This window comes from Amphiura filiformis, chromosome 3 (genome assembly GCF_039555335.1).
Source record: "Amphiura filiformis chromosome 3, Afil_fr2py, whole genome shotgun sequence".
Classification (NCBI taxonomy): Eukaryota; Metazoa; Echinodermata; class Ophiuroidea; order Amphilepidida; family Amphiuridae; genus Amphiura; species Amphiura filiformis.
This window is the reverse complement of record NC_092630.1, coordinates 972401-999731: the sequence shown is the minus strand read 5'-3', so window position 1 is coordinate 999731 and position 27331 is coordinate 972401. Positions and strand designations below refer to the sequence as shown.

The window sequence follows — 27331 nt, the reverse complement described above, 5'->3', positions numbered from 1 at the left end:
TTGCGACGGCGAACCTGATGAAAAATAATGTTTATTTATATAATTCCCGTTGATCATGCCACTGTTTTTCCGTGTAATATTTCCTCACAGGGAGGATGGCAATTTATTTCTCGCATTTACGGCCCTATATAGCTACTATGGGCTATTTGCGGGGAGGAGATAAGTTTAAGTGACCGCTTGTGGGTTCGAATTTCAACCAGCCTAATCATGAAGCTCCCGTGGCCAAGTGGTTAAGGTGTAGGTCTCGTAAACCCGAGGTCCTGGGTTCGATTCCCAGGCGGGATCACTTTTTCTACTTGTCTCCTTTATTATTTGCGACGGCGAACCTGATGAAAAATAATGTTTATTTAAATGGAATAGCCCAATGACGGATTATGGGCTTTATTTTGTTACCTTTGTTAATCGTCTAATTACACCCAGCATACGCCATGGTGATACTTCTTTTCATTTTATGGTGAATTAGTAGTGGCAAGATACAAGTGTATATATAAATTTAGATTATATACATATTATATATAATGGAGATGGGGAATGCTGATATTATCATTTTGAGGGTTCAGAACCAGAAAGCTGTAACTCACTAACCAGCTCTCACAAAATGAACATGAAGTTGGCTCCTTACTTTGGTCTTCAAAAACCAATATTTCCTCCACAATGTTTTTTTTTGTTTTATTGAATGTTGTCATGACTAATGGACTGTATCTTCTATAGTGCCCTACTACCCTGGCAACTTCATACTCATTTTGTGGGAGCAGGTGATTGTGAGTTCAGGCTTTCTGGCTCTCAACCTCAGATTTGTACAAAAACGTTGTCATGCAAGTTGCAAATTGGCCTAGAAAAAGGGGTTAGATGCTGTGCAATAATTATGAGCTCCTGGTGGGGGTAAAATTTCCAAACGGCCTGCCAAAAATCGCTTGGCCTCCCCTCTCGGTCTGCCAAAAATCCCTTGCCCCCCTTCTCAGCCCACCAAAAATCTTTGCCCCCCCCTTTACACATGCCAAATTTTTGGGATCCCAATTTGCAAACCTTAAATGGTCTAGATATATGTTATGCGAGCGTGAAAATTTGCATATTAAAGCGTTTCCGTACTGTTTTCTTAAGCCTTTTTAGAGCGTTTTATTTAAAAGGTGCCCCATGAATGTGTGCCAAAAACTGCTAGCCCCCCTCTTGGCTGGCCAAAAATTGCTTGCCCCCCTTTGGCTTGCCAAAAATTTCTCCCCCCCCCAATTTTACCCTCCTCCCAGGGCTCATAATTATTGCACAGCCCCTTATTGATATACCAAATACTGCACATCCCAGTATGGTCATTTGTACTGAATATATAACAAATCTACCACATAACCCTAGCTGGGTAAATATGCTATTCCATTTTAAATTCATACTCCCCCTGTAGAAAATTTAGCCAAAATCTTGCACAGTATAGGTTTCAAATAGAACAGACAATTTGGTAACTTCCATATGAAATACTTGCTCCAGTTGTGGAAGATTAATTTATATATAGGTAAAGAAAGCCGTATACAGAGGGAGGATGGGTTTCAAAATAATTAACTTTAGCCAATTTCATTTAAAAAACTCCTTCTGTGGAAGATGTTTTTTAAAATCTTCCACAGGTATGTCAAATTTCATTGAACCTTTGCATTCTTTGTACTATAAGGGGCTGTGCAATAATTATGAGTCCTGGTAGGGTAGGGTAAAATGGGGGGGGGGCAAGGGGGGGGCAAGCAATTTTTGGCAAGCCGAGAGGGGGGGGCCAAACAATTTTGGCACACATTCATGGCACCCCTTTTTAATTAAACGCTCTAAAAAGGCTTCAGAAAACAGTACGGAAACGCTCTAATATGCAAATTTTCCTGCTCGCTGCACTCGCAACATATGTCTAAATCATTTAAGGTTTGCAAATTGGGATCCCAAAAATTTGGCATGTTCAAGGGGGGGGCAAAGATTTTTGGCAGGCCGAGAGGGGGGGGGCACGCGACCTTTGGCAGGCCGAGAGGGGGGAGCAAGCAATTTTGGTGAGCCGTTCGAAATTTTACCCCGGGGCTTATAATTATTGCACAGCCTCTAAAAGAAGACAGCTATTGCATAAATAACTTTCACACATGTATATATAATTCATCATGTTCTAACAGTCAACGTTCCTTTCTGACTTCGATTAGAAAAGTTGTTATTTCGTGATCCCATATAGTGGTAGGTTCCCGGTGCAAATCTGACCAGGGCGCCCTGATATGATGCTGGTGCATTATCCAGCAATTTGTTGAGTTTACCCTTTGTTTCTGCCGATTGACCTTGACAAGTTGCTGCTGTCATACACCTGGAAATAGAAGTGAACAAAAACAGTCAGTCGTGGAAAGAAACATTCACACAAATATCAGAGAAGATCTTCTCTGCAAACATGAAGCAATTATTGTGTTCTACATGAATTGATAAGCGGATTGTTGTACAAAAAATAGGCTAAGATGTACCCCCTCAGTCAACTGTGGCGGTGCTATGGGGGGGGGGGTCCCCCAATTTCCCCCAGAAAATCTATTTACCCACTCTTAACCTGAGGGACTTAAAGGAGTGTTTCGTGATCCTAGCATCCTCTTTTTATGACATTTTTCAGTACATATCCACGAAAAAAGCCTATTCCCAAAATTTCAGTTGATTCCGATTTTATGCTTATGCGAGTTATGCATGATTATGTGTATTACACTGCTCCATAGACAATGCGTTGTGATTTCACGATATCTTTGCAAAACGAATTAATCTGCAAGAAATATTTTGTACATAAACATTATGTAGCCAGAGGTTTCCAGTGATATAAAAATCTCAACTTTTTTGAGAAAAGTGGGGGATGAGGCTGTGGATCACGAAATGCCCTTTAAAGCCATATTGTAATATTTTCTCACAAGCCAGCCCTCAATTTTTCTAGATGTAATGTAGTTTCATGAACTAAGATATCCATATAAAAAGTCTAATATGATGTATTTCTGACAAAATCTGTGATTTGTTAACAAACCATTGTTTTATGACCAAAATATTAATCAAAAGCGTACCCATATAAAACTGTACGTACATGGCGTGCGGGAAGGTCAAAATAACCAAACTTAGTCATGATAGACAGAGTGACATGCATTGCTTGGTGACATTATGCACTGGTATTAAGTAGGGTTTCCTTTGTTTTACCTAATCCGTTCAGGTCAAAATTAAAAATGGACAAATCTGATGATGAAAAACTAACATTAAAACTAATATTACAACATGGCTTTTAGTGAAAATTAAAAGTGATAAATAAACGGTCAAACTTCAGCCTGGGGGCACTCACTAAAAATGGGTGACGGGGATGTGCGGCCACATTGACCCCCATTTTTCAACTCGCTCTCACGCAATGACCCCCTTTTTTGTTTTACTGAACTCCCTCTCACCCAATGACCCCTTGTTTGTTTTCCTGTCACCAAAAGACCCCCTTTTTCAAAGTTTTGGGGAAAATTCTGATAATCTCTCACTGAATGACCCCATTTTTTCTTGAAAATTTTTGGAAAAATGTTCTCAACTTTTATTTCTTAACCCAAAATCTCACTGAATGACCTCCTTTTTGGTCAGATTTTCCCCAGTCTCACGGAAAGACCCCCCTTTTTTGGAACCTTCACACTGAAAGACCCCCGCTTTTCGGTGTCTAGGCTCTCACCGAAAGACCCCTAGTTTCGAACTGCTGTCCGCACATCCCTGTCACTTCCAAAGTCGAGTGCCCCCTGGAACACAAAGCCCTGCCTATGTCACTCATCAGGCAGCATGCATCGATCAGAGCAAGTGACAATCATTTTTCTCTGGAAGATAGTATAGATCAGTGGAAGTAATGCAAGTGATTTTTTTCAATTGGTCCGATAACTTTTTAGAACTAACAGCCCTATTGGCTATAAGGTGACGAATAAAGAAAACCTTGTTCTACGGGCACAACCGATCCAGATTTTACAAGAATTGGGAAACAGATTTTTCCGTTTCAAATAATTGCGACCTAAATTTCGAAAATATCAGGAACAAAATTGTTTTTTTGGTTTTTCCCAAATTGCAAAATATTTACTGATTTGGGTGATTTTCTTTGGTCATTTTCTCAAAAAAAATTTTGGTTTTCCCCAAATTGCAAAATATTTACTGATTTTGGCGATTTTTTGGGTCATTTTCTTTAAAAAAAAAAGAAGAAAAAAAAGCTCTGACTGAACCTAATTGAAAGGTCTGTCCGCCCGTAGAACGGATTTTTTCGTCGCCTAATGTCAAATTTATACGTACTGATAGTATCCTGAGCTGGCCATGTTGACTGCCAGATCTGTTTCTGATAGACCCCATTTGCCATGATAGATCCATATAACCTCAGCACCCTTCCACATGTTAGTGTTTTCAATTGGTAACGGGTAGTTGTCATTTCGTGTCGGAATCTCCACAATGTTGTTACGATCCGTCCCTAACAAATGAAACAGAATTAAAACATGAAATTCAGTCAGATCAATGATGAGACAAACAGCTCTTAATTTCATTCAACTTTTTTTTGCCGGGGGCACTCACATAAATGGTCTGTTACCATTCATGACCAACAAAACAAGTAACAAGAGGTGTGTTTTTTTAGGCAAAAATAGGCAGGCAAGTTACGTGTGTGATGTAGGGTCTAAAAACATTGATTTTCAAGAATAAGGGTAGTTTTCTGAAACTGAACAACTTGTTTAGGGTACCTTTTCAAATTTTTGGTAAATTAGGAGTCCAAAAAGGGTCCATTTGTTGCATTTTACTAGCCAAAAACTCATTAGGAGGTAAATTTTATATTAAATTACCTTATTAAAGGGCTAAATTTGCTGGTAGGATAAAACTAGTTTCGGGGGTGTAAAAACATGTGGTCACATTATGTGTACACTATCATACTTGAGTGGCCCCCCTGGACTTTTTTGAAACACGACTTTGGAAATAAAATTATAACAATATACCGTAACGTTAGCCTAATGGGCACAAACTAAAAGTGCCCTCCCATAAAAAATACCACCAGCAAATAAGGGCACATACCCTTAATTCTAGTTGGGATTTTTAGAGGATTGAGCTCCCTAATTGTACATGAAATTTACCCCAAGGCACAGGAGCCCAGGAGCGCCATTAGGCGAACGTTTACGGTATGAGTTCTATTGTTTAATCAAAGGCAGATGTCGCAATTTTGTGGGCAGCACATCACATATTTGATATAGTCTATATACCTACCTACCTCCAGTCAGCAGCATTAGCTTTGAAGTTCAGCATGTGCTGCGCTGGTTTAGCATTGTTTCTTGCAAGTACATATGTGCCACTTTGATCGTGTACAAAAAAATATGTAACACTAAGCTAACATAGCACACACTAAAATTCAAAGCTAGTGCAGCTGACTGGAGATAGATATATAAACCATAGTTCATTTATTCAATATAAGGCATATCGGACCCTTCAGGCCATATTTTTCTAGTATCAGTAATTTTGCTTTAAAAATAATGACTGGAGGGTAATCCCGGGGGGGGGGGGCACTCAACTTAAATTTTGGTAGGGGTGTGCTTTGGGAACTGAGAACTGATTTTCGGGCAAAATAGGGGCTTGAAGAACTGAAATTTGGGCCAAATTATAGGCTGTTGAGCTAAAAATTTCCAATTTTTTTCCAAATTTGAGCTTAAAGAGCTACAATTGTCAGAGTTTGGGGCTCAAAGAACTGGATTAGATTCAAATGTGGGGCTTAGGGAACTGCCGGAGAGCCTGAAAAAGGGACCCTTGACCGCCGCACATACCTGTACCACCTTAACATGTGAGTGCCCCCCCCCCCCGGGAGGGTAATACACTGATCTTATAAGAAATGAGTTGAGGAAGCCACTGGTCACATCTATACAAATGACAAATAATAGGCCAAAACAAAAAGGTTTTGATATTCCCCCAGGAAAAATCATCAAAATAAAACCCATTACATTGAGGCTTGGGATCTCACATATATTGAGCCAATACCATGCCCTGTGATCCGCTGCATTCAGAAATTTCAATCACCACAAGAAATCGTAAACAAACTGTTTCTTGTCAGGTGATGTCAAATACAATATAGTTTGTTTTTTTTATCTCTAGCTCCAATTATATTATATCTAAACTTGACTAGGATCAATAAAATGAAGTGGTGAATACACCTCCTCTCCCTTCTCCTGCGTCACCTGTCTGTCCATCACCCCCTGGGTTACCATTGTTTGAATGTTATGTGTGTTAGTCTAGATCCAGTTATTAGACTTACCTCCTCTCCCTTCTCCTGCATCACCTGTCTGTCCATCGCCCCCTGGGTTGCCATTGTTATGTGTGTTAGATCCTGAAATGTCATATCAAGGAAACATAAAAATATGCATAAAAAGATGGCATTGTAAAATTATTTATCCGACATGCACCTTCTGAATCACTATTATCTTCAACTGTTTTTATGTATACACTCTTAAAAAAGGGTTATTGGCTATTGCTGTCCCACTATCGCAAGCGCATTGGAGCGTGTAACACTTGCGCGGCGTCACAGGAGCAGTAAACGCTCTACGTCTATGATACTGGCGTCGTGTAAAATGGACGGATGGCCCCCAGCTATGGCCGCCAGTGAGGTGTAGGAATGTGGCTTGTCGGATTCATCTATAGAGCCCTCAAGAGAAAAGGGTTCTTGACAATTGAAAGAACCCCAAAATGGTTTTTTCTGGCCTTTCCAGAACCCTTTTCAAGTTTAAAATGGGCCTTTCTAACCTTTCCAGAAATGTTTTCTGTTCTTTGTTAAACCATTTGAGGTTCCACATCAGGGTCTTAGCTAGAAATTGAGGGTTGCCCGTCATTTGAATAAATTTGCCTGTCCTAATTTGACCTTTAAAATATTTACCAGACATCTATAGCCCATTGGGGGTTCAAAGAGTTCAAATATGTGCTGATATGGCCTTGTTCTACAATTTGGGTCTACTAAAAAGGGCAATTAGCTTTTCAAAACATACAATTTATGATATAGCATCTGTCAAAGGCATTAATTTTGCCCGTCCCAGGAGCAAACTGGCCGTCTAAAATGACGGCCAGACGGGTGGCTAGCTAAGACCCTGTTCCACATACAGGACAGCTAAAGAATCATTTTAGATTCTTATTAGAACCATATTTTCTTAAGAGTGTAAAATCAACTTATTTGGTTGACTCATTGATTGATTGACACCTTGATTGATTGACACCTTGATTGATCATTTAATTCAGTGATTGATTGATTGACACATTGATTGTCACCTGGATTGATTGGCAGTCCTTTGAGTGATTGATTGGTTGATTGATTAATTGATCGATCGATCAATACCATTACAGAAACTCACCAGTCCATTGTATATGTACTAGTTCTCCTGTTTTAATGTTGAGGTCATTTGGTATAAAGTCATATTCTACCGCTGGGTACGTCTGCACAATGTTTCCTCGTTTGCCTCGGACATTTAAGTTGTATATCTTTGCTTTATCTATACCTGTAATTCAAAATATAAGATTTACTTACATCTGCTGTCACCATAAATTTAGAGATTTTCTGTAACAAATAGTTTGCCTAACTGTGCCATGGATGAATCAAAACATCATTAGAAATCTTTTTTTTTTGTAAGGGGTTGTGAAATAATCACGTGTATCCACTGGGTGGTGAATTATAGGGGATCAAAGATTTTTGGCAGGCCAAGGGAGGGGGCAAGCCTTTCTTGGTAAAAGGGGGGACAAGCAATTTTTGAAAGGTCGAAAGAGGGGCAAGCAGTATTTGGCACAGATGTTTTGAGCACCATTTCTATATTACGCCCTAAAAAGCTGTAGAAAAACATTAGAACATGTTCAAATATGCAAAATTTCCTGCTTGCTGCACTCACATCATATGATAAGACAATATAAGGTTTTTAATTTGGGTTCCCAAAAATCTTGCATGTGTAAAGGGGGGGGGATTTGTTATGGCACATCAAAATGGTGGGGGAAAAGATTTTTTGGCCTGTTAAAAGGGGAGGAGAAGCAATTTTAGCAGACCTTTATGAAAATTCATCACCCTGGGGTTATTGCACCACCCATAAAGTACTATACATAATGTGATAACAAACCCTGCAAGTGCCATTTCTGAATGTATGGCCACTGACTGCAACACCCAACTGAATGGGGCTTCGTATATTATGGGTTTCTTCCTTTTCATCCATTTTTCATTTTAAAGAAATACAATCATGATAATTTATAAAGACACATCCTTCCCTTTCAAGCTATTTCTGGAAATTGCAAATATTTATACCCATTTTTGTGGATCACTGATGCCCGGCACTGATGATCCAGAACCCCCAACACACACAACCCCACTCACACACAAACACACACTCACCTTGTACTTCAGGTCTTGGCACAATCTTGAAGACATGTGATCTATCTTGGAAGGTCCTTCCAAATTGCGCTGTATTGATGGCTAATCTAAGAGGTTGGTGATCTGCTGCTACATCAACATAGGGATTCTGCTGAACAGGAGACTGGACACCAAAGATACTGACGACAAATGAACAGTGTTGTACATTAGTAGATCATTACCACATAGAGCTTAAAGGAGTATTTTGTGATCCTAGCACCCTTATGACATTTTTCAGTACATATCCATGAAAAAAGCTTATTCCCAAAATTTCACTTGATTCCGATTTTGTGTTTGCGAGTTATGCATGATTATGTGTATGACACTGCTCCATAGGCCACTGTTGTAATTTCGTTCTGGTATACCAGAACGAAATTCAAATTTGACGATATTTTTGCTAAACGAATTAATCTGCAAGAAATTTTTGGTACATAAACATTATGTAGCCAGAGGTTTCCAGTGGTATAAAAATCTCAACATTTTTTGAGAAAAGTGGGGGGATGAGGCTGTGGATCACGAAATGCCCTTTCTTAAAAGACCTCATATAACTTTTATGTCCAAATTGGACTATTTTAGTAAAAATCCCTACACCCCTTATGGAAGATATGACCTTTATCTTCTACACAGGGAATGTGAATTTCAAATTGGATTACCCGAATGGGTGACTCCATTTAAAATCTGCACAGCATGTGTGGAAGCTATAAGGTCATGTCTTCCATAGGGGGTGTATGGATTCAAGTGGAATAGCTCATTGCACCTTTCTTTGCAATGGGCTATTCCAGTTAAAATCCACACTACCCCTGTGGAAGATTTTGAAAATATCTTCCACAGTGGGAGTATTTTTTTCAAATGTAATTGGTCAGAGTTAATCTTTTTGAAACCCATACTCCCCCTGTATTATGGCTTTACCTATATCTTCTACAACTGGAGTGAGTATTTCATGTGGAAGTTACCCAATTGTATATTCTATTCGAAACTTATACTCCCTCTGTGGGAGACTTTGGCCAAATCTTCCACAGAGGGAGTGTGGATTTTAAATGGAATAGCCCAATGTCATTTGAAAGTGGGTGTACGGGGTGCAATAGAATATGCCTATCGTTTTAAAAAGTGACTTATAATTTAAGATCAGCTCCCAGAAAACCCAGACAAAGTCACCAAGACTTTATGAAATAAACATGCCAAAAATCAATAGAAAATGAAAGAATTTTGAAGTTACAGATGTATTTTTGAAACACAAATTATCATAGTATGTGACACAATCTGGTCCATGGGGGCCAAAGGCGGCAAATTTGAAACTGAGATAAAAGTAAATATATGGAGTACAAAAACAATAAAATACATAAGAAAATAGACTTCAAAAAAACTTCATAACTTTAGCACCAAGTATGCTGGACCATTCATTTTTCAGTAAATGATAGCCTATTGTATGTACAGTGGAAACTCGTTATCTGAGATCGCCGGGTCGGCATGTTTAGCTCATTAAGCGGAGTTCGCTTTTAAAAGTCAGGTACAAAATATGTGTCGGAAGACTGCATGTGTTTAAGCCTAAAGTCGGCTCAGTGGGCTGTACACGCAAAAAACTTCACTGGTCGAGTCTGCATAGCCGTCTTCATTATTTTATACTAGATTTGCAGCCTCCGAGCAATGTCACAGTTCGAAATTCCCTCAATCGGTATGATAGGCTAATAATTGTTTTTGATTTTCGGTAAGAGGCATTTTTCTCACAGCTTTTTGATGAAATTCAGATGATTTTCTCAAGCTGATTATCGTAAACAAATAAAACAATTATACGGCGATATCGGGATTTCCCCTACTTCCAGCAGCTAGTAAACATGCCTTGAAGGGTTTCCCACTTTTGATCCAAGGGCGGACTTCGCGTTTGCGATTAGCTAGTCTGATAATGTCGTCAGCAATAATTGGCCTTATATGGCAAATTTCGTCATGACTTGATTTAATAACATCTAAAAATAGGAAACGGAATCCTCATTTGACGCTAAAGTGATGTCTCGAGCGAGTATTTTGTCAATTTCTCACATGATTTACATCATAAATTTACCTTGGGAAATTAGCTCGTTTTATCCATCATAAAAACAATAGAAAACAAAAGCTTTGACTAGGGAAAATCGGGACCACGAGTTTCTGTTCGTAGTAAGCGGTTTCTCGCATTAAGCGATCTCGTATTAACGAGTTTCCACTGTATAATGTAATAATTACAGTAACTCAATTGTCAAAAATGCCTCCTTTGACCCCATGGACCAGATTGTGTCACATATTATTTAAAAGCTAATTTAACATGCAAAACACCACTGTACCATTTGTCGCACACATATCTATATTCAGCATCTTTTATTTCAAGTGTGTGCAATGTGTGTGAAATGTTCACTGACATCACATACCACATCGGGATGAAAAGTGCATGATATACCATTGTGCATTAGGCGACGAAAAAAAGAAACCCTGTTCTAAGGGCAGACGGACCTTTCAAGGTTTTTTTTTTGGAAATGACCAAAAAAATTCACCAAAATCTGTAAATAATTTGCAATTTGAGGAAATACAAAAAAAAATTTTGTTCCTGAAATTTCCGAAATTTGGGTCGGCATTCATTTATACAGAAAATTTTTTTTCCCCAATTTGTTCAAAATCTGGGTCGGTCGGGTCCGTAGAACAGGGTTTTCTTTTTTTGTCGCCTTAACACAATTGATATGAAAAGCATCCATATAATGTATACTCACATGTCTTGATTCTGACTTGAATCGGTGTTCCAGGGGTCATAGTCATCAGTACTAATATTGTATCTGAAAAAAAGACATTTCATCTTTATTTGCATGTCTTAATTTCTAAATGACAGTAGTATAGCTATAGTTGTTTTAGCTTTTTATGATGTGAAACAATAATAGTTCTGTCTTAATTTTTTTATGATAGGTGTCAAATAGTAGTTTGGTTTAAAATAATTTTGTTGATGGATGTCAAATATAGATCATTGTATAATATGTACCTTATTCTCAAAATGCATCTCTGTTCCGTCCCGGATGGAAAGTGTGGTATTGTCCAGTTATACCTGCTAGCTGTACGCCCTCGTGTGTTACCAAGGTGATTGACACGTGTCCATGGTGCGCGCATACATTCTGGTGGATCTAGGGCTAGTAGGCATGTTGGTTCTTTTTCTCCTTCAGGGATACCCCATATATATGTGTTACCATTACCAGATTGCTGTTTGCATTGGTTTTCATCCAGGTTATCTGCATCTGTTTCAAAACAAGTTTATGCATAAAGTTATAAAATATGCCTACTGACTTATAATCGCTTGCAAAAAAGAACAGCCTTCCTTGCTCTGATCGATGTATGCGCTCTGAAAGTGAGCGACATAGTGTTTCTTTGTGTAACATGCACTTTTGACCTTTCTTAGTTTGTTTGTTTTATTTCTTCTTTTGCCTGGGTTACTCATTCAGACACTAGGATCCACAACATGTTCATCTATCTGGGCACAGCTGTTCTTTAACCCCAATTTTGTACATCCATTGAATAACGTTTGAAAATTTGGGTACAAAAACTCATACTCTGCAACTTGAGGTCAAATTTTGCACTATGATTGTTTAATTGAGGTTTTTGGACTATGCCATTGGGGTGAGGCTATTGTGGTCCATAGTGAGAGGATGCTTTAAGGTATCCTCTGTTCTTCCAGGAGGCCCAGGTCACATTAAAATATACATCAAAATACATTTTTTTGTACATCAAAATAATTTAACAAAATATTTAGATACGTAGGTTTTTTTTATAGGTTGTTGTGATATGTTCTTGCTTCTAATATCCACACTGACTAATTCAACTCAAAACTTGGAATTACACTGTTTTAAATAGGCCTCCATGTAAAGTAGAAAACACCACATAGAAAACTTACTTGGATGTTTTTCTAGGTAGTTAGTGAATGCCAACCATTCTCCGCCATTAGCCTTACAGTCTGCTTCATTATTATAGCGAGACCAATGTTTACGATTACCATTGCCGTATTTCTCTACACATTCATACTTAGGTTTCACATTGTAACTCTCATTCTTGTAATATCTGCAAGAAAAACATCAAGATCAAAGATCAAAACATTTGAACCCATACCAATGCTAAAGGGCTCGGATACCCCTCGGATAGCGATGTTTTCACACATTTTTTGTGAAACCTGAGAGCACATCAGACATATTGAATTGCATTTTGAATAATATTTGTTTTACGTAATATTTGTTTGTGTGTATTGTATATCTCGACATTAAACCCAGTTTTAACTACTGTTTATCAGTGGGAGCTGGTAGCCTAATGGATAGAGCGTCCGGTCCGCTCTATTGATCGGAAGGTCATGGGTTCGAATCCCATGTCGGCACATTCCCTTGCTTTTTTATTTAAGTTGGGTTGTGTGCCGGTCAGGATTTGTGTTTATTTGTTATCTTGTTTAATTGTAACACTTTGGGTTGGTAAACTGTTTTTTCTTTCTTATTTAAATAGGAATCTATTTTTATGCAAATCACACAATATTGCTTTAAGGGTCCTTTTCAGAGAATGAATGTGAATCGTGCGAATCCCATTTAGAGGGTCAAAAACGCCTGTTTTCAAGGAAAAGGGTTGTCTTTAGACATCTAGTTGGTGCCTTTAGGAGTCATTTTCGGATTCTGTTATTTCACAAAGCGTCTTCCTGGCATTTTTTGCATTTAGGAATATCACCCAAGCATAAATATTAGAAAATTATAAACAAAAATATGTACTATAAGGGTTAATATCATCAAAAACCTGTAAGGGTGGTACCTTTCAGATAAAATCCTGCTATGGGGTATATATATCTTACAGGTATAATCCTGTATGGGGTAAAATTTGTTAAGAAATCACACTAAATCTTGTTTAGGGGTGTATTGTGGTCGTAAGGACAAATTCTTTAGGGTATGCTTTGAAAATATCTTGGTCATGCATGTGTACAATGTACACTGTGAAAGGTAATTACGAATTATAATTATAGAGTTAGGGCAAGGGTTTCAACCCCGGTTTCAACAATATGCTGTATAGTGAAACCATATGGTATACCAAATAACAATAATATTAAGAATACACTGAATGTACATACCCACACTGCTCTTCATCATCAACAAGGATAGCAGCATCTTTCCATGGGGAGGGATGCCAATAAGGGTAATAGTCACGTTCTTCAGGACACTCAGTAGCCACGCCGGTTCCCATTTGGATTTTGACGAGTGTAGATTGCCGAGCTGTATCCATTGCCATTGTTTTGGTTCAAGTTCTGATCAGCCGTGAAGAGACCTGTTGATTGAATACCAACAAACCCTTTAAGGTGAGTCCAATGGCAGGAGCCGTATTTTAACAGATTTGTAAAATATTGTAAACATATTTGTTTTAAATTTTTTTAATGTTTTACAGTATCATTTTGACAACTAAAAACAAAACAATTTTGGTATAGAATTTTTTTTTAAAAATATGTTCCTAATCTTTTAATAACCCAGCATTTAAAAGTTACTTAAATCAGGGACCGTGTATAAAGGGACTGGAAACGGATTATTGATAGCTATTGTCAAGCTATTGTTATCAGATTATTTTTTACGACCTTCGATTGTATGCGAGTTGCGCCGAGGGCGCAATGTTCGAATTTTATTATTTACTCATGTTGCCCTATAAAATATCAAAAACACATCAAAATATTCCAATATCTTTTTAAGTTATGTCAAATTGTGTAAAATATCTATCCTTTGTCGAACACAATTTCTGTGTAGCATGGAGAATCATTTACATAGGATTTTGGAGACAAAATTTTATAATTTTATGGAGATACAGAATGCTAGAACAAACAAAATTATATTTTTTCTGGAATGTGTATACCGTGACGCTTGGTATTCCTACTGATTTCGATACTAAAATAATTCTTAAGATGACGTTCTTTGAAGATTTATGTTGGCATTTCTAGAGTCTGTCATTTATAGGCAAACATGTATGCCCATTTCGCAATGTACAAGACAAGCCACGCGCTGTGTTGTAACTGTGCTTGGAATCGTACCAGGGTCTATCGATTAACGTATTATTCATGCTTGCTCAACTGAGGATAAGTTGTAAACCAGCAACTCGCATGGTACAATGGGTGGAAGCTGTTTCCAGTCCCTCCATACAAGGTCCCTGCTTAAATGTTCTATCACCTATGACATGATTTAAAAAAATGTTTTAAAAGACTTTGTGTTTGCTGGGACATACCTACATTGTATATATTTTTAGCTGATGGAAGTTGTGAATTACTGACCCCAAATTTTGTTGCCCACTGCAAAAGAATCTTTTTTCACTCAGGAATCTATGGGGGTGAGGGGTGGGGTTTTGCAACATTTTTTAATGGCACATTTAGGCCTTTATACAAATATTAAAAGTTAAGGTCACATCCCACATTTGTGAAACATGTACTTTGTTTCTTCAATCTGCACAAGCAGTGCACACAGAATTTTCTATTGTCTTTTTTTTTTTTTTACCAACGATGGCCTAAAATGTAGGGCTACAGGCAGTCCATGATCATGATGAGGAGCAGGGGAGCACCTGTACTCACCAGCGTTTCTTTCCCTGTTATAGCACTTATCATACCAATCCCATGGCTCCTGTAGACACTCATCCTGATCAACATCCCCGTCCCTACGATCCCGTGCGTTTGCAGGTGTTTCATCAAGATCCTTAATCCGAGTGTGTTTCTGTGTATCTGTGCTTGTTCCATCTCTTAGTCTGTCTGTATCTGTAAATAATGACAAATAGAAATAGAAACCATCACTATAGAGTTAAAACCCCATGAGAACTACCTGCCGATTGGCCATAAAGAAGTTTTCATTATCAATTGGACCAATCAGCAAAATTGGGGTGAATTATTTGCAAAGCTCCATTCTGATTGGTGATTAAAATGAAGATATCATGTAATTGACCAATCAGAGGCAATGTTAGATCGGCAGGTAGTGCTCAGGGGTTAATAAATATGCTAACAATGCCTTCCTAAAGCTTAGCGGCAGCGTCAGGATTTTTTTCGGGGAGTGAATTTGGGAGGGCAAAACTGACAAATTTTGCACAATAATAATTTTGAGGGCAAGAAAAAAATGGGGAGGGCAATGCCCAGTGTAGCGCTGCCCCAGCTAAAGCTCACTACATTCTTCACCAAATTTGGAATTAAATTTTCACATCTAGTTGCAAAATGGCAGTCCATATAGACAGCCATGTTTTTGGAAATTAAAGACCCATTCAGTGATCCCAGCACAAGTGTAAAAAAATTAAAATTGTTTAAACATGTAGCTAATTTATATACTATAAATTACAGATTCATGTAAAATGTCTTATTTTGTCTTAAATATGCAGCTTTTGGCTGAACCCCTAGCAGGCTATTAGCACATCGATGCCAATGACAAAGGTACCAAAATCTGAATTTTGATGATTTTTTATCGCCCAGTTGAGCAAATCACTGAATGGGCCTTTAAACAGCAGCAAAAACTTACTCAATCCAGCGGATTAAACATGCAAAAAGCGAGCAAATTTACTATTGCAAAGCGGGGGATTTCACTAACGCGCACAGGGCTTTGAGACGAACTATTAAATTAAGATGGCCTAATAATCGCTTTAATACCTGCAGCACCTAAGTTATCTTCATGACACAGATATTGGATGACCATATTACAGTTGAGTTTATGTGGATCTGAGTCTTCATTACCGCCACACCCATGCTGGTTGGTCCATTCTATAACCAGTTGTGATACTCCTTCACCATCTGTGTACTGCTTGTAGTTACCACTCATGAAGTATTCCTGTGTAACAGAAAAGTTGATGAGTTAGTGATCATTTTTGAACATTTGGTATTCTAATGATGGGCAAATTTTGGTATATAATTACTGTAAAACCTTGTCTACAAGCATATAGAGTGTTTTAGATTAAAGTTAAATTAATACGAAACAGCCGTAAATATGCCAATACAAATGATGGTCTTACAATAATACTTGTTTGTATGCTTGTATCAGTAATTAATTTGCTCAAACTCCATAATATTATAATTTTGTCAATGGATAGTATCTGGATTAATTTAGCTTTCATCAAAAACAATATAAAAGCTTGTAGATGAGGTTTTACGGTATACGGATAAGTCAATTGGTCAAAATATTGTGGAAAATTGGTATATTGATGGGGCCACTTTCCAACTTTCAGGGACACATTCCTACCCACAAACCAAACCACCTGTCTAAATTGCTACAGTTATTCCAATGCCACTGAAATTATGAATCATTTCATTTCAACAACTGTACTATTATTATAATATTATTATAACGGCCTTATAATAATGAGTTAGAAACTTCTCCCAGACTAAATATAAAAATATCACTTGAATTTGGCTACTTTGATACTAAATTCAAACATGTTATCATTTCCTGGAATGGTAAGGTGTATTTTGTTTCATTAACCTATGCTCAAAACCATGTTACAATAATATACATAAACAAGTCCAACAAGAGAATAGAGAATGGTGAGTGAGCCTGCTTCCTCATCTATTCGGTGCAAACTTTCACATTATCTTATTCGATAAAGTTCCAACTTTCATATGAAATATATTTTGCAAAAGTTTGCACAAAAATAGCTAAAAACAAACCACTGTTTTTGTGCTCAAATAAAACTGACTGAATGGGACAGATTTTGAGTGTTTTAGCTCATAAAAATTCTATATAATCCTAGAGAAAATTCTGAAATAAATACAAACTAATCCGCTGAATTCCACCCTAGACAATAATACCTGTAGGTTTCACCCTAATGTGTTAACAGGAAACCCACAAATGTTACAAGGAAGTGATAGCAGTGATAGGTGGTGTAACAACAACCTCATTCAAGAGAAAGATAACAACTTGATGCGGATGTCAAGTTCCTATTTGGACCACCTCAAATCCAGGGCTATAGAATGTAAATCGGTCACATGAAAATATGACCTGTAGTTTGTCTTGATGGGATCAAAACTTTACAACAAAATTCCAACTTCAATATAACATCAAATTCAAATACAACTCAAGGACTAGGCCTATCATAAATTTTTCGACGATGGAGTCTTTTATAAGCAGAGAATTGTAGCTGACATTGGCATCAATTTAGACCAAATGTTCGCCCACCACTATTCAAGACAGATTGACGCCACTGCTAGTGGATTTGATAACAAAAGTCAATTCAGCAAATAAAATGAAATTTACAAATTAAGGACCATATTTCAAATATTCAAATTTTTCTTATAAGCACATTGAATTTGGCTGAATCCAATAAGTTGGGACATTATGTAAACATTATGAATATGCCAAACAATCGGGTTTGAAAAAAATTAACAAAATTCACTATGATTTATAAAAAATGATTGTACATTATGACTAAAATCGACTAAAATTACATGCAATCAAACTTATACTAGTACTTACCATGTTATACTGCTGGTTTTCAGTTTGAGCAGCTGCGTCTGTAGCATCTCCTACATTATATCCTCCTCTGTTGTTATTCTGCAATAAAATCAATCATTCCTTCATATTTATCTGGGAATAGTCCAAAGGGTAATTAGTCCAAAAAGAGTCAGTGTTAGGATTTATAGGGCATTTTATGATTAGGGCATTGGTAATTAGGGTAAATTTTCTCTCTTCAATGAATATTGAATATTCAATCTTTTTCCGATTATGCAGTCACCACAGACTTAAAGATTAAACACCAATCTTTTCATTTGAGAGAGAATACTCTTAAAGGAGTATTTCGTGATCCTAGCATCCTCTTTTTATGACATTTTTCAGTAGATATCCATGAAAAAAGCTCATTTCCAAAATTTCAGTTGATTCCAATTTTGCGTTTGCGAGTTATGCATGTGTATTACACTGGTCCATAGACAATGTGTTGTAATTTCATTCTGGTATACCAGAACGAAATTCAAATTTTACGATATCTTTGCTAAACGAATTAATCTGCAAGAAATTTTTTGTACATATTTGAGAAAAGTGGGGGATGATGCTGTGGATCACGAAATGCCCTTTTAAAAGGCCTAGGGTTTGTAACCAAGTTATTGGGTCATCATATCACCAGGGCTGTCGCTAGACCAGTCGGACGGGGGGTGGGGGTGTTCAGCATATTTTGCAGACGGAAATATTTTTTTACCTAATAAAATTGTGAATTGTAGATCCCAGTTTGTTTTCGCCCGGGCGGTCAAGAATCGAGATAGTGGTGGTGGTGGGGAGTGGGTGGGGGGAGGGTCCTCACATTGTTTTTAGTACTAATTATATACCTCATATAGATTTATCAACCATTTGTAAGCAACTTCGGACAATTTGACAGATTCTACCAATTTTTTTTGTTCTTGACAGATCTCTGAAAGAAAGTCCTTTTAAGGCCCCCCCCCCCAAAAAGTTGTTTATTTGTCCTCCACCACCCTTAAGGTTACACGAAGAAACGTATAAAAAACGTATAAAAGACGTATAAAGTTGTTCTCTAAAACCGCGTTTTCTCAGCAATCAAATATCGCAGTGAGTCAAATGTTGGTGCATGGATGTATCTTTACATTATTTATGTGTGTTTATACAAATTTTTAGAATCCGTTTGAAAATCCTTCGTTTAAATCATTTTTACGCACCATGTTCACAAGATCAAAAACGCGTTCCATGCAGTTTTTTCAAACGTTAAACTCCGTATAAAACCACATCGAGTGATTGTTTTCTCCTTTTTTGTATTGTACTACAAATCGACCAAAGAAATAATGTTGCCATGGGGAAGAACCAAATACAGTACCGATTAAATTTTATTAGTCCGTTTTTGGGAACAATTTTCGAGAATCTTGTACCACAAAACACTGTTATGTTACATTATCGATATCTGGATTGTGGAACGTTAATTTTGATTTCTAACTGCCTACATTATTTCTCAAATGTCTGTCGCTTACTTTACCATTTGAATTTCACTCCAAATTTAAGCTACTTTTGCAAAACACGAGGTTTTTTGCCATTGATACCTCCGACCGTTACAGCGGTAATGAGCTTGTTTATCAAGAGCCTGGTATGCACTATTCCATAATAGTTAGTTTGAGATCGATCAATTTCATGTATCCCCCAGTGGCTCAATCGGTTAGCGCACAGGGCTCACGTTCGACTATATAATACTATAGTTTTGAGCTGGAAAACTTTGGTACGTGTTCGAGTCCCTATGTGGTCCATTCCATTTATTTTATTTTATTTTTCTCTCACTTTTTTTCTTTTTTCTTGTTCGTTTCTTTCTTTCTGACTGCAGCGATTGATTGTTTTTGCCCGTTTTTTTCATTATATAATTCAGGAATTTTTAGGCTATACTAGTCTAATAGGCGCGGCGCGCGGCCTATGAATATATTTTTACAAATTAGTTATATCAAAATATTAGTTGTTGGTTTTGTTATTGTTGTTGTAGTTATTGTTATAGGCCTATATCAGTATTGCATAATCAGGGTATAAGTAGGCCTACTAGGCCTATTATAGCCTATAGAAGCATTGATTTATTTCACGACAGATAGGCCTATCATCCAGGATAATTTTGAAAATTGAAATTTTAGAAAATCCAAAGGAAAATTGCCGAAAACGGCTGCACACAATCAACGCCCCCCCCCCCCCATCAGCCCATATGGTCCTATCATGGTCGCCCCCTCCCTATCCCTGCAACATAGGGCCTATAGGATGACTCCACGAGCATGGTTTGTCCGTGGCCCTAGTTCAGATTGATACACTATTGTACGCACCCCTTCATTCTTTTCTGCATGGCTGTTTCCATTATTAACTTACGCCCCTCTGGAATCAAGCCTTGAAAATCAATTGTATTTAACCTTAAGGCCTTACCAATTTCTTTTTTTTTCAAATTTTTGTTTTAAATAAATAAAAATTTTTTTTCTGATTTGGAGTATCTCTGGACCTAGCTAGAGCTAAATGCTAGGATCTTTCAAGGTTGAAAGTAAAAAAAGCCCCCAAAAAACATTTTGTGTCTTCAATATGCAAAGTTATTTGTGTTCATGTCATAGTCTATTATTATTAATGACTTTAAAATACATTGGATTTATATATCCATTTTGAAATCATTAAAAGACTATGACATGAACACAAACTATAACTTTGCAGAAACAAAATGGTTTTTTTAAAAGTCACCATTAATGATTGTAGCCTTTAGCTCTAGCTAGGTCCAGGAATACGCCAAATACGAAAAAAAAAAAAAATAACTAACCTACCTGTGAATCAAAGCATCTGTTCGCATTCTTTCTGTTGGCCGACTTTTCATTCAATCTATTATTTGACCCTCTTGGATTATGCATGTATATATCGCCATGGACAGCAACCAAAAATGTGCCTAGAAGGCCTAGTAGAAATCTCATGGTGCCCCTGCAAAAGATACAAGCAAAACATTAAAGTACTTACGTACGTGGTAATGATTTAAAAGGCCAAGGATCTAGGAAAATTGTGGTAAAAAAAATGCATCAAATAAATTGTATTCATGTCCAACTTTCAGTTGATCCTTCAAGTAATTATTATTATTTCGTGTAAGCTAATCCTAACCCTAATCCTAATACTAATTTTAATTTCATGTAATATGACATAAAGGAGTAACCCAACTTTCCTTTTATTAATTAATAGCACACACTTTACACTTTGTTATAATGGTCCATTTCTGGTGACACTTAAACTCTAACACTGATCGTACCCTGCGTTTTGCTATCGGAAGTTAAGTTCAAGAAGAAATGAAAAAGGAGAGACAATGAACAAAGAAGTCACTTGGCACCCATGGGATTCAAACCTTGGACCCCTCGCGTGCCAACACAATCACCCAACACATTCAACAATTTGTTGTTTTTACGGGATGACCGAAAAATTTGCTGCCAGTGGTTTCCCCATACTATTACGGGGACCAGTAAAATTACGGAATTTTAATTTTACTTTCAGTGTGTTTAAGCAGGATTAAGTGGTTGTTAGTGATACACATGGGTTTGTAGTATTTACATGTAGATGTGGGGGTGTGTGTGGAGGTAGGTAGGTGGTTCTAATCACAAAAAGGTGTTTTGATTATGGCTGGTTCCCGTAAAAATTACGGGAAATTTTGAGATACGGGTGTCCGTTAATTTACAATTTGCACTTTTCAATCGAAAAAGAACCACTTTTTTGAAGTCTGTACCCCCAAATAAATCGTGAACACATATCGACTGCTCAGTGCCAGTGGATACCCAGCAAACACAAAACGTTTTTGACATCATTCGCAAAAGGTTATAAAAGGTTGTCAGAAAACGTTTAAATGTCGGGTTATATAAAGGGTACATTAATGGTATAAAACGTTTTCGTAACATTAAACAACATTTGTTGGTAATTTACTGCACAGAAAACACAAATGTTTTACAGAAAACATTTAAATGTCGGGTTATATAAAGGGTATAAAAACGTTTTAATAGCATTCCAAAAACATTTTTGAAAACTTGGTTCTAAGCAGAATGTTATTTTGGGGTTGAAAAATATTTTGCAAAAAATGTTTGCCCAAAATATTTACAATAACGTTTTTAAATGTTTTCACGACCTTTATATAACTCGACGTTTAAATGTTATTAAAGCGTTTTGTAAAAAACATTTTAAGAACATTTCTGTATTTGCTGGGTGCTAATATTTTAACATAATGTTATTTAAGTGTTGACAAAATATTTGGCCAAAAATGTTTGCAAAAATAGTTTACAATGACATTTCGAAAACATTTTAAAAATAGTGTTGCAATGTGTTTTCATACAAAACGTTTGAAAACGATTTCATGACCTTTATATAACCCGACATTTTAATGTTATTAAAACGTTTTTACCTAAACCAAAACCCAAAATATAACTTATTTAAAAACGTTTTTGTGTTTGCTGGGTAAGTGCAATAGCTGCCATGTGTAGATGAGTACAACAGACGGTGTGCAAATTACCTATGTTCACAGGGTAGCTATCCGGGGTAGCTACTGCACTTACCCACTTCTGGGTCAGCTCCGAGCAGTCGATATGTAGTCAAATTTGGTCTACATACCCTAGTCCTAAGGTTCGCTGATCCTAAGGTGAAAATAAAAGTTTGCTAAAAACCCTAACTCTTACCCTAGACCTAATCTGAATTAACATTAAACGTCCGCATAAACCTTATCCTAACCTGAACCCTTACCCTAACCCCTACTATAGCTTTTGGACTAGCAAACCCTTTTATGTTTTGGGCTAGTGAACTGATTTTCGTACTAGCAAACTTTATAGGACCAGTCTGTGCGGCCATCAAATTTATCACAAATCGTGCAAGGTAGGCCTATATGATCCACGCCGATGTTGAGTAAACTACATGTATGGAACTGAACTAACCTGGACACAAGGTAGCCAATTATCACTTGATGAACTGTACAACTGTGATCACAAAAAATAACCCCAGCATATACATGTACATTAGTTGAAACTGAACAAGTTGAATTAAATTCACAAGAAATACTTACATTAATAATTAATATTAAACTGCCAAATTCAATTCAGCTCTAGTAATGACCCTGATATGTTTGGTCCACTATTCATTACAATCACACAGCAACTATACTATAGGAACAGCTTGCATGTAAACAACACAATTATACCAATCATTTACACCAGCAACTTTGGTGTAAAGCACTTCCTTATACAAGACAACCTGATTCAGTGAACCATGTAAATAGTATGACTTTGATTTGTGTATACATATACGTCAGGTCAAGGTGCAAAGCATGACTGATATTCTGGTATAAATGTTCAATTTTTGCAGTTCCTTTATTTTTGTGTTTTTTGAACATGGAAACAGGTCTTGCCAAATACAATAAATAACCCAATAAATCAGTATTAGGATGATAATTAACAGTATTTTAAGTGCTTGTTGTGGAAAAGGTTTTTTGTTTTGTTTTGTTTTTTGGTGTTTTTTTGTTGTTGTTTTTTTTACTTACTTTGACTTTGCCAACAATGTAAAATGAGAAATATTTAAACAAGCTATTAACTTACAAAAAATACAAAAACAAAATATTTAACTTAATACCCAAACTTTTTGGAAAGTCACCATCGCAATCAGATACACGGTGAGTCAGACACAAACGTCACTGGCAGGTTAATTCAGGAAACATGCGTCACTCAGTCTTTGTACTCCAGACTATTATTACCTAAAATGGCTATTGTGGTACTATTTCCATTACTATTACCCCGAAAGTAATCATCTCATGATTGGTACAAAAAAAAGTTCACATGGTATCCTAACTGGTGAGGGAATACCATATGTTACTTTCAATCACCAAAATGAATCACAGTATGTAATGGTGACCATAGATATCCTGGACACAGTGGTCTGACTAGAATAATATTAATTAATAAAAGAAAATCTGGGAAATGTCTCTTTAAAAGTTTGGTTTTAAAAAGTCTGAAAATCCTACCAGTGGGCCGGGCCAGTGGGTAACTGGCGAGTGAGCATATCCTAACTGTGGTGTGGACCACTAAGTGATTCATAATGTCCACTTGTGATAAGTATCCTGGACTCAGCTTGAGCAAAAATAGTGATTACTATTAATTGAAAAAGCAGCTTTATAAAAGTGAGTTGGTTTAAAACAAGATTAACCATTGAGTATGTTAAATTGTTGAGTAATGATATCCTGAATGGTTTTGATCCAGGAATTAGAGAATAAGCGATAGGAATTTTTATTTTGCCTATCCTCTACCGTGTGATAGAGCGACAGGCAGGTCCAATATTTTGAGTAGTGGATGCCAGCGCGGCGGTATCCACTACGATAAAAATATTGGACCTGCCTGTCGCTATCATAGGTAGAGATATAGGCAAAATAAAAATTCCTATCGCTTATTCTCATTCTTAGTCAGTTAAATATTATTTTTTAATAACTGTAAACAATTTTTAAAGCAAAAACTAAGTTACCGTCATAAAACTCCCTCATTATAAAATGAACGAAACTTGTTTACAACTTCACATATTCTGTTATGCGTACTGCTAGCGCGTCACGTATTCCGCACTAGTCTCGCATTACAGCGCAATACATACGCGCACCTCTACAAGCGTGTATGGCATTATCAAGACGCATAATGGCGTGGGGTCGTCTGGCCTGATAAACGGCACCAAATCTTGCGATTGTCCAATCAAAAATGTGTCTACGAACTAGACCACTCCCACTGACTAAGAATGGATCATATATGATATGCAATGCCGTCAGAGGGGTGCATGGGGTGCACACGCATCAACACACCCCCACCACCCCACCCCCACAAAATAATGCCAATCCAATAAAAAGATCCACCTTTTCTGTACACTCTTAGAAAAAAGGGTTATTGGCTGTCCTGTATGTAGTAGCCTCAAGAGAAAGGGGTTCTTGAAAATTTAAAGAACCAAAAATGGTTCTTTCTGATCTTTCCAGAACCTTTTTCAGGTCTGAAATTGTTCTTTCTGTTCTTTGTAGAACCATTTAAGGTTCTGCATACAGGACAGCTCAAAAACTATTTTAGGTTCTACTTAGAACTGTTTTTTCTAAGAGTGTAAAAAACATTGAAAATTGGCCCTTCAAAACTTTCCTAAGAGGTTTGCTTTTTTGGGAAGAGTTTCAGGTAGCCCTTTTTTGAAGGAGAAATTCACTAAAGGTCCACTATTTAGTTCCTTGCACCCCCTATGAATCTTGGCTACGGACCAGCAATTGTGCTATCCTGAACTAAGTGGTTTCAAGTTGACCAATATAATAGAATTACCCCATTTTGGGGATGCAACCCCCCCCCCACCAGTAAACTATGACTTATGTGCAAAAAAAATACAAGAACATGTAAAGCTATGTAACAAGAATAAAATAGTAAATAGTAGTAAAACTTACGGTATTCTTATACAACTTGTCTTCAGTTATGTGTATAGCAATGGTGTATAATGTTTTCCATTAATATGTAAATATGATTGGTCTAACCATCAAGATATTTATTTATATCTCGATGGTAATACAGTATGCATTTTCATCTCGCTACCTAAAAATCTTGTAGCTTGAATCATAAACTAAAGCAATAATTATCAATTATTTTGTGTACATTTTAGTAGTACTGCATTGTCACACATGGTTATAATGTCAATTTAATGCAGAGTTGCCAAAAATTTAGCCTAAATCGTGGGTCAAATAATTAAAAAGTTGTCCAATTTTCAACTTAACCATTGGTTTGTATTGGACAAGAAGCTACCAAAAAGTTACCAAATTTTGATCTGAACCATCAGTTTCTATGGTGCAGGAAATCATCAAAAAGTCACGGGGAAAATTGTCAAAGGTCACCCAATTGGGCTACCAAATCAAGGGTTTGGCAACTCTATGAATACATCACAACTTATTGATTTATAACCATTTAGATATTTGTACAAATCAATTATTTGTCATCACATCAAATCAATATTTTGTAATTCCATATTTAGCTCAACAGTGGAATCACTATGAAGGGTATATACTGCAAAATTGAGATTTTGTCAACATATAACACTCCTGGAGCACTAGGGTTCCAGGTTATAGTCGGTTTAGGGCTAGTGCTCCAGGATTTAGGGTGATATCTAAGTTGCTATATATACCAGAAAAACTGATTCACTTGATGAAAAAATGAGCCTAGAAAATGAGAATGAGGAATTACTTTTAGTTTAATGTTTAAAGTCCACTGTTTTTGCCATGTTTAAGTTTTAACTATTGTTTTGGACTTTTTGAAACTTTAAACCCACAATTTAGACAATTGTCAGCAAGCTAGAACAGCTTCTGTATTGCCACTTCCATGAAGACACAGATCACTAGGTTGAAGTGAATTCAAACAAAGTTGAATCTGATCACATTTTGTTTCCCAGAAAAATACGAGTAAAAGTTAATGGTTATTTGCTTCATTTTTTTTTCTTCTCTAGTTGTTTTGAAGCATCAATGTCATTCAGATTATTTGTTAGGGCTTGTATGTTTGTTTGTTTGTTAATTGGAGATCTCGTTCAGTAAGCAGCAGTACACACATTCAAAAAGGTAAAAGAAGATTTTACAATACATTTGTAAAGTTTTTAGTTAACAAATTTATTAACAACCTTTTCACCCACAGTCTGGACCTGCAGACTCTGAAATGATTTATACTTAAAAATGTGAAAGACAATGTACTGGTAAATATGATAACAGCACTAACATGATAAAAATCATTTGTTTCATTGAAACTAAGGTTTTGCTTAATCAGTGATTGATCAAGGTATGATCTTTTTTGATTATGAAGAGCTTATTTCCACACCGTGTTAAGTCCACAACCCCATATGTCTCATTTACTTGTGTGATACAATCACAATTACCTTCACAAGTTTGACACTAGCAACAATGAGTTGTACCCTCTACAAGCTACTATTTACCATAACAATGCTGCATAACAATATGCAGACTATTGTTCTCATTTGGGAAACAAAGGCCCACACAGTATTATTACTGTGTGTTTGCTTTGTAATGGTGCATTCAACTAAAACTATAATACCTATAGCATTGCAATATCGCACAGGGAAATCAGATACATGGGTTTGTGGACTTAACACGGTTTGGAAATAAGCTCTTCATATCTGGAATTCACATATTTCATCCTTCTGATTTACTTTTAAGAAATAATTTCATCATGTTTGCTTTATAAAGAAAAAGTTCTTATAAAAATATTCTTTGATTTTGAGGTCCATTGATAATGTTAGAATCTATTTGCACTATCTACACCTTAATTACAAAACATCATGACTTACACACAGCCTGGGAGGATAAAGGGGTGTGATGCACCCATGGAATCCACTAAAAAATTCACTGTTTTATGAATTAGGTGTCCCCAAAAGGTCCCAATTTGGAAGAAAAAAAATCACATAAACATCTACTTTTTGAATGAAAATTATCAAAAAGTCAGCTTTTTAGTTGTGGGCAAATTTTCCCAAA

At 36.7% G+C, this 27331-nt stretch overlaps 1 protein-coding gene across 1 annotated transcript; it reads right to left on the bottom strand.

The window, feature by feature from the left end:
• Nucleotides 1-2038: 2038 nt before the first annotated feature.
• Nucleotides 2039-23327, bottom strand: LOC140147830 (protein DD3-3-like). The gene is given in 15 exon segments (XM_072169584.1): nt 2039-2311; nt 4267-4438; nt 6254-6325; nt 7338-7481; nt 8357-8514; nt 11107-11169; nt 11370-11619; nt 12273-12436; nt 13476-13567; nt 13569-13669; nt 14949-15128; nt 16002-16179; nt 17818-17895; nt 20616-20766; nt 22871-23327. Coding segments are annotated over 15 exon segments (2001 nt in total). The 5' UTR covers nt 22873-23327; the 3' UTR covers nt 2039-2115.
• Nucleotides 23328-27331: the final 4004 nt, after the last annotated feature.